The sequence below is a fragment of the Pygoscelis adeliae genome, unplaced genomic scaffold (assembly GCF_000699105.1).
Source record: "Pygoscelis adeliae isolate BGI_AS28 unplaced genomic scaffold, ASM69910v1 Scaffold181, whole genome shotgun sequence".
NCBI lineage: Eukaryota > Metazoa > Chordata > Aves > Sphenisciformes > Spheniscidae > Pygoscelis > Pygoscelis adeliae.
Window position 1 is genome coordinate 748,840 of NW_008824360.1, and position 9,159 is coordinate 757,998.

A 9,159-nucleotide genomic window follows, 5' to 3' on the forward strand; every position below is an offset into this window, starting at 1 on the left:
AACAAACCTCGCATAAATAAAGCCTTGACTTCCTTTTCCTACCGGCCAGGACAGAACGGTCTGAAATAACCCACGTCTTCCTCCAACTGAGTATTTATAAGGCACTAAAATTAAGCTATAACCAACCCCACCCCCCAAACACCCGAAAAACAAAACCAAAAAAATCCAAATAAACTGACCCACAACGAGTAACAACTGAAATTAAAACTTGGCTATATGAAATAGCAGCAATTTTTTCAGTAGCCTATGAAGCCAAAACATTGGTATTTTGGGGCAAAAAAACAATGCACTGTTAGCCAATTACAAAGTACCTAAAACCTACATCCACGTACACTTTATAATCAAAATCAGTACAAATCTGATAGGCACAAGTAAAAAGCATTTTCTTCACACCTCGATGCTCAGTTTTGAAACCGACGCCGCTGTTAGGGAGTTTAACTGCCCTGCTGAGATTATAATGCAGTATAACCCAAGCAGTACAGTACCACACCACATCATGCAGCGCCGTACAGCCAGACTATGGTACCGTCGCGAAGGTGTCCTACAGGTTACCGACTGGAGGCAAATGTTTTTAACATCATGATTAATTTGACAACGCATTCAGCTTTGGCACCTATTTCTGAGCCCTCCCTACCGTTTTCAACAGTAATGTTAAATATAGCTATAGTATACAGCTGGTGTAACTCCAGTATCTTCATCCTTTCCAATTATTTTTCTTATGCTTGGAAATAGGTGAATTCACCTATGTCACTACATTAGATACAAAGGCTAGCACTTTAGATTTCTTAAAAACAATCACTTTGAATTTGGAAAATTGGTTTCAAAACATACGAAGAAATACTAAACATAAATTTATAAAGCAGGAATTCATACCTTTAAACGTCAACAAGAATGAGCTTATTTGGAGAGCAATAAAGCTTTTTTTTTAAAGGATATACTGACTAGCTATAGGTAAATTCATCTTTCCCTGATTGCTTGATTAGATCATCCAGGCTCAGTGCCTCGCAGCTTTGCAGATTTTGTCATACACTTCTGGAAAGGCATCCTTGCAATTCATTTGCTCCCTCAGCTTGTGGTATAACGAACCATCAAACATATCCCAGAACTCCTCACGGGTCATATAGCAATCTGCATACAGCATCTGGAAACTTGAGAAAAAAAAGAAAGGAAAAAAAAAAAGAGGCAGAGATTCAGTATTAATTGCGCCACAAGATTTGAAATAGAATATTAAAAAAAAAATCAGGGCAAGCTATGAATAGCAAATATTCAACAAAAAAACTCCCATCAAAAATGCTTTTAAAAACAAGCAAATATAATTGCTCACATGGATTACGCTGGCACGCTCGGCCAATTATATTTTGTGGATTTAACATTACCACGATCTCTTTTCCAAAAGGAAATAACATGTAATGGTGAAAACAGCAGAATACGCTAGTCATTTTGGTGAAGGGGAAGATGGAAAAAGAAAGCAATTAAAATAACCGTTCCTTTTAAAATACGGTTCAGAACACTTCTTTAGCTATCAGTGTATTGACACTTTCATTAGTTTTGCTACTACAAAGAGAAAAGGAGAAGGACTAAAAAATGTATATAAACCAGTGGTTCGTGTTCAGACATCCTAACCGTGTGCAGCCAAATCTTCTGACAACTTGTGTTCTAACAATTTGTGTTCACAGAAACACAAGTCTAGAGAGAACTTCAAAAGTTGCTCCAAATCAAGAGTCTGGCCCCTTGCACCGAAAACCACACATAACCTAAATCCTCCCTGACAAATACTTTTCTAACTGCTTTTGAAAGCCTGCTTTCCTTTATCTTCCATTCAAAAACCTTTAATTCCAGCTTCAAAAAAAAGGAAGTATTTTTTCTGCCTGCTTTCTTATGATCCATGGAGGTACAGTCATGGCGTCTCGTATTAGCCTGCATTACAAAATGCATTCAAGGCAGATGTAGCAATACCTTCTTTGACTTTTTACAGTTTCTTTGAACTGGACGTTGAGAATATAACTAGGAAGGCAAAAGCCTGCCAAATCAGTCCAGGCCGAGAAGATAAATTTATAGTGTAAATGAAACACAGTGTAACAAAGGTCCACTTACAAAAATAAATGAAATCCTTATTTAGCTGTGGACTCTCCCTTACTTTCATGCTGCGCTCTCTAAAATGCAGCTAGCATCAGAGTACAGCAGTAAACCGCAAACTGTTACATAAAAGCTCTATTGTTGTGTGTGATTATGAAACTGTAAGATCAAGCATTTATCCATTGTTCACTTCTCAGTGACAGGTAGAGAAGAGACAAACCACTGTTAGTAAAGAGCTTTAAATTAAAAGCGTAATTTCAAGTTAATTAAAAAAAGCTTAAAATTAACTTTCAGTTGCTTTGTTCTCTGGCATATCGCTTATTGCAGCTAAAAGTCATTTACATTCTCCAAATCATCTCGAAGCAGACTCACCACTGTTACTTAGCCACATGGGATATAATCACTGTTAGACTGAGAAGTAGGTCAAAATAGAAATGTGGATAAATTATCCCGATGGTGTAAAAATACCGTGTAGTTGTTTTTTGTTCCTGAGAAACAAGCCTGTAACTGCTTCTCCACTGACACTACTACAGCAAATTAGGCTGGCATGAGTCTGTGACAGATGGTGGACACGTATCTCGCGCCTACTGCGGTCCTACGTAATAAGAATCGGGGCAGGGAAAAGGAAGCTATGGAAGTACAAGTTGCAAGGGAGGAAAGACTCCCACCACCACACAGGGACTGCCAGGGCGTCAAGGCTGGCCTCCCTGCGCAAGGACACACCAGCGCAAGGACAGGGCAGAGCTGCAGCATGACGCTGCAAGGACCGCAGGGAGCAGAACGCTCCCAAGGGCAGGCAGGGAAGCTGTCCAAACTTTAACAGCCTGTGGGATTCCTGGAGGGACTGCGGCCAACACAGCACTTGCTCTGTCCCTGCTCTGAACCGGCTTGAAACAAGTCAGCCTCAGTATGCAAGCTCAGCAGCTGCCTTCCCGCGGGCTGGGCTAGCCAGCCTTGCGGAGAGCGGTCACCGACCCACACTAACACCGCTTCTGGACAGCAACTGGTTCATGCACAGTCAGTACAGACCTGCTGAGGTCTTTCTGCACCTCGGTGCATGGATGTATTTTGTTGCAGCAGAGACTCTGCTCCCAGAGCAGCCTGGAGCTGAAAGGTGACCTGAAGCTACCCAGCTCCCAAACACACTGCAAGAACTTCAGCCAGTGCGCTCATTTGTTTGGTTGGTTTTGCAATCGAATAATGAAAGTGAAATCATATTTAAAAATTGTAACATCAAAATTAGTAACTAAAATCAGTTTGCAATTAATGTGGTTGTTAAATTATTGCAATATTAAAGCGCTGTGGGATTAAATAACTGTGATTAAATCACACGGGTGTAAATTATATGGCATTATTACTATTCTAAGGATTGGGATCCTTACCCATGCACACTTCTTACAAACTTTTCCATTTGCCTCATTGAAGCCCTGGCTTCGAACTGTTTCCTTTTGGGCTCTCCATAAGCTCCTATATCCACGTAGAGTTCTGTTTCATCCCCTTTTGGGTGGACCATACCAGGATTATTGGGCAATATGAAAGGACACAACCAAAGAGGGTACACCTGCAGAGGCAAGAAAATGCTTTATCACTTATTTTTAACAAAACAATCCTTTAAGCTATCTCTTAATAAAGGTGACAAAATGAAGAGTTAAGAGGACTTCTTCCCAATTTGGGATTGAAACTTACACAGCTCTTCCTTTCCAATTGTCTTGCTGTGGTTCTTAGCTGCACTTTCTAATGACCGTAACGCAAATAGATCGAGATGCTCAGAATATGTGCTGTGTCCTCCTAGAATTACATCTCCTCCCCCTTAAATATTTGAAATGGAAAAAAAAAACATCCCCGATCCCAAAGCAACAACTGAATACACGCTCTGAGTAAAAGGAGAATGAAGAGTTTTCTTTTCCAGGTCAGTCCAAAATTGAAATTGCCAAGTTTGTACTTCTTATACTAACTAAAATAAATTCAGAAATAAAAGCAAGAAAGGAAAATTAACTCCCACAGTTGGGGTTTAGTGAGACTGCCAGTCATTTTAGGTGAAAGAAAAATCAGTTCAAGTTTTACTAAGTGATAAAATCTTCTAGAAGTGTTGGCCTCTACTAAAGTTTGAATCTCACTTTTTTTAAATTCCTTCTTTCAGAAAGCTGTGTTCACGTCTTCTGCAGCTTTGCATCATAGACTCGCAAAGCACAGTACTCCCCAGGATACAACAATGATCTTTTACACAAGCAGACTATTATGTGTTAAGACCAACAGTCACAGCTCTTATTACACACAGTCCAAGATTCGCTGCATTTTAGAAACATGAGTTCTTACATTAAGGTCAACATGGAAGGTTTGGATAGATTTTTCAAGGCTCTTCATTGGCACCAACATGTCCTGTACAACATGGTGTTGCTCGTACAGCTTTCGAATAGCTTCTCCTTGAGTGAGTTTTAACAAAGAGATTTTCGGAGGAACCATCCAGCCAAACAGGTAACGGAAAACAGGGTTATTGCCAAAAGGAATGATATCCTTTAAAGAGGAAAGAAAAAAAGTTTGACTTAAGAATGTGTAAGTGAACCAAAAGGCAATACTTCAGAATCCTCAGAGCAACATTAAGCCAGATTTTCAATAAATTTAACTGCTGATACTTTTGCTAAACTACTGTAATACAAATATGAACAAATAAGAGAGGCCTGGACTGAACTTAACTACACAGCCCTGCCCCAAGCTTCCTCTAGTTACAGTGATTGATTTTCAGTCCTATGAATCGCAACATACTCGTCCCCAAATACTTTCAGAGAACAGTAGGCTATGATCTTAAAACAGCTAAGGAAGGAGTGCATAAGCTAAGCTTACAGAACTCTAGCAAGAATAAATACATACAAGATCAGTTCTTAAAAGAATTTTAAAGCTGTAAAATTTTAAGTACTTCCTGCACAGCCAACTCCTGTTTAAGTTCTCCGGGAGCTGAAAGGATCCAGTATCTCACCCCAGAGATTTAAAACGTAGCAATAGGAATCTTTCAGAATGCTGCATGAAGTTTTGTGTTAATTTGTGTGCACATCACAACAAATACATTTATGAAATTCAAAGTAATGACCTTACTGCATAATTACTATTCTGAGTTTAGGCAGGGCAAATTTTCAGCCATAATTTCACATTCACATTTTTTCCACCATCTGCCTTTGAAAATCACTTAGTAGGTATAAAAGCTTAATGCTGAAATATGTACTTAAGGTCCAAATTCAGAAAAGCACTAAAACAGAAATTAGGAGGTTATGATATAACGCCTTATCTATAAAGAAGTGCCTTTGGATTTGTTTTGCCCAAATGCAGGACTTTTAAATTTGCCATAAACTTCACTGTTTTCTTCTGCCATGAAAGACAGAAGTGTTGCCAAGGGGAAGAAGGTACATTGTACCTACACTGGGAAAGAGCAGAGTACCTTCCTGCAGATGTTATTTTAATTTTGGAACTGGTCTTACTTGGAGCTCCCAGAAGATACTGCGTGTATGTCTATGGTAATAATGTCTTGAGGGAATGTATTCTATTCCAGTCCTGTCAGCTTTCAAATACTTCTCCACATGCTTAAAGAACCACGGCTTGTAGTAGTTGCCAATTCTGTTTATCTACAAGAAAACATGCATTCACTAGCAAACACCAACACAGATAACAGTTACACCTTACTAGACAACATTAAGTATGTCCCCAAATTCCTTTACTGTGAAGAATCAACGTTATACCCTCTGTGACAGTTTGAATGAGGCTGTCACAAGAGATCTAGGGAGCCTTCACTTCTCCACATGCATAGCTCCTTACCTTTCTTGCCATTGAGGTTTAATTTCAATAAGTCTTGCTAAGGCTCGCCTGTTACAAGCTAATTAAGAGACCCTGAATGTGACAGAACTGGATTCCTGAAATACCGATCTCTCAACCCATCATTAATCCAAAGTCTCATTATGGCAGAGGAGAAACATCCAGGTTGAGGGATGCAGTGAACAGTTAGCATGTCCCTCCTGTAAATGTCCCTGATATGTTTTACCAATATTAACTGTATTAAAAGCTTGCTGGGAAAAGAGTTACTCTGAATAACTGCGGTTTAAAACAGCATTGTTCCGTATATGAGAAAAGATACTTCTCCTCCTCCTTAGGTACTGCAATTAAAAGTCTGTAGACTAAATTATTTGCTAGAATAATGAAATCAGTGGGTCGTTTCTTACCAACTGAAGAGATTTAAAGTACAGACTCTGTTGTAGTAACAAAGAGCTGTAATTTAAAATATTCTGACGGACAGATCTAACTTTTAATCCCACTTTAAGAGATTGTTCCAGTCTTATAACGATTCTGGTTTTATTTTGGCATTCGGTACAGCTTCAATTAAACTTTCGGGGTATTTTTTTTCTTTGTGAGTAACTGCCCTTTAGTTACCTTGCTTTGCTCAGCTTCATCAGTCAAGACTCCTGTCATGATGACTGCTTCTTCCAAAGAATACACAAGTCCTTCCACAAAACTATTCTCCTTTTTCTTAGATTCTTCAGTAAACTTTTCACAAATCTTCTGCAGTCCCCTCACAGGCTCATAATGTATTTTGATGTATTTCTTGGCAGGAATCATTTTTATTTCTGCTGCAACCAGGAAACCCAGAGTACCACAAGACCAAGGCACTGCATAAAATAGGTCTGAATTTTCAGTCTGCAAAAAGTATGTCATACTAAATCATATATCCTTACCGATAACTGTCAACGACATTGTAAATAATAGCAAAATAACATTTTGTCTTACTGGTGAACATCTCACAAGGCTTCCATCAGCAAGAACAAGTTCATAGGCCACACAGGTATGTTGAAAAAGTCCATATATATGGGATGAAGACTCAATGCCAGTTCCCATGATCAGGCCACCTTGTCAAGAGAGCACATAACAAATCAAATGAAACACTCCAAAAGGAAGGTGGTTTACGAGAACAAAACCCCACTTTTAAGCTCTGGACATGACTTTTAAGACTATTTTAAAAAATAAAAAAGGAAGTGCTTATAATATAAATACCTGAACAGAACATAAGGTTCAACAGAGTATTTCCGGAACCTTTAAAATAATGCAACATATAACTGCATAAAAAGCTAATGAAAATGCAGCAAAATCAGTGAGTCTTGTCATCACAATGACCCTTACCTACTGTAAGATCATCAAGCTCTGGTACCACAGGAATAGTCCAGCCCATGGGATTCAGGTGTGCAGTCAACTGGCCCATGGTCACCAAAGGTTCCACGCGAACAACCTAAAGAGCAAAAAAACCCAATCCCCCCCCCCAAACATAAATTAAGTGTTCAGCATTAACGATGACAAAATACAGCTAACTGGATTGTACTTCCATCTGTTATCAGAATTCAGAGACTCACTTTCCTAAGAGCACTACTAAAAATAGTTGAAACTGTTTAGTGATTCCTCCTCTGCCTCAACATCTTGTTGCTCAGTCCCCAAAACCATAAAGCAATCTGGTCTTTTAGACTTCAGCACATAAAAGCTAAGCAGTTCCATATGCTGGTTTTTTGGATAGAATGATCCAAGCACACACTCTAAAACCTGAAATTTGGTGGGTCTACTGCTACAAAAATCCTTTGTTCTTTATGGAATCTAATCTCCTCCTCAGCTACAAATACAAATAAAAAAAGCTGTAAACTTCATTATTATGAAAGCTTTGTGATGACTTTGTTACCTGTCTTTCACTGTCCACTTCCAGAACATCCATTAAGTTGATCATGATGTTCTTATGAATCTTCTTATACTTTCCAACACGAAGTGATACAGTCAACCAGCCAGGCCGGCCAGTGCACATGTATCTTTTGCTGCCTTCATTTTTCCATTCTCGAACCTGCAAGAGGTAACAACTGAACTGACGCTGTAAGGCATACACGTCATCAATAATGTATACCAGAAACATTTTTCCCTCGCTGTGAAAAAGCATTCCGAAATATTGTTACTCCTCTAACATGTATGTTACCTGCAAGTAACAAAGCCTGGATGTCTCTATGTTGAGTAGCGATGCTTTCGAAGTCTCTCTGCAGATCTCTGAACTTCTAAATAAAATACCACCAGAGGGGTCTAGTTATGTAGAGGAAGCACTTCTAATACCTCTTAGCTCTGGGGTTTTTTTGGAGATGGGATTCAGAAAACTAGAATGAAAGTTTTAAAAATCCACAGGAAAACCTATACTCAAAGGGAGGTATGACTGTCATAGATAATGTCAGTTCCGTGAAGGTTAATGAAACAATGCCTCCTCCTAAACACACCAAAAAAATGGTCTGAGCCTGAAAATGAATGGGCAAAGAGAGAAAAGTTGAGAAGGAAAATGTGTAAGCCATACACATGATCCACGAACTTTGCAAAGCCACAGTGGTTAACATTTGGAGAACAAACACCAATTGTAGCACTTTCTTCAAAGCTCAACTGCTACTACAGCTGGTGATAAAAAACCCAACCCCAAATCCTCAAAGAATAACTCCGTGAAGATTAATATCCATCTGTATCTGCAATGAACACAAGAGTCAAGGAAGAAAACAGAAGTAGACGTGACGGAATTACCGTAAATACTAGAGAGCACAGAAACATTAAAGACATCTCTGTTTCTGGGTGGAAGAAAAGTTTCGTCTCCCCTTCAATCATCTCTTGGAACTAACAATGCCGAGAAGCAGGATATGAGTGGTATGAAAACACGGTATTAAGCCAACCACTCAAAGACTAACATTTTCGTGTTACACACGTGCACACACGTACATGCCTAAACCATGTGAGTGTACAGAGAGATTCACAGCACGTCTCTAAGGATGTTACAATGACAGCAGCTGGACAGCCGCATCTGGGCTTGCCAGCTGTTGACGCCGCAACTTCGAGAGGAGTTTCAGGCGGGGGAAAAAACCCCACAGGGGCAGAAACACCCGCTGGCTTTTATGCGTTTGCTTCTTCTCGCTCCGGCTGCCGCAACCGGATTCAAAGCTGGATTTTGCCCCGGCTCCGGGAGAGGCGGTAGGGGCGGGGAGAGGGCGCCTCGCCGCCAGGCCCCGGCCGGCACCGCTGTGCACCGCAGCGGGGGCGCAGCCT

At 39.9% G+C, this 9,159-nt stretch overlaps 1 protein-coding gene across 1 annotated transcript; it reads right to left on the bottom strand.

Annotated features, from left to right (window-relative positions):
- Positions 1-498: 498 nt before the first annotated feature.
- Positions 499-7,930, bottom strand: DHCR24 (24-dehydrocholesterol reductase). The gene is made up of 8 exons (XM_009319795.1): positions 7,778-7,930; positions 7,234-7,339; positions 6,844-6,962; positions 6,490-6,753; positions 5,547-5,690; positions 4,393-4,590; positions 3,459-3,637; positions 499-1,148 (listed from the first exon to the last, which is right to left on the bottom strand). Exons 1-8 carry the CDS (start codon positions 7,895-7,897, stop codon positions 995-997), a joined length of 1,284 nt encoding a protein of 427 aa, XP_009318070.1. The 5' UTR covers positions 7,898-7,930; the 3' UTR covers positions 499-994.
- Positions 7,931-9,159: the final 1,229 nt, after the last annotated feature.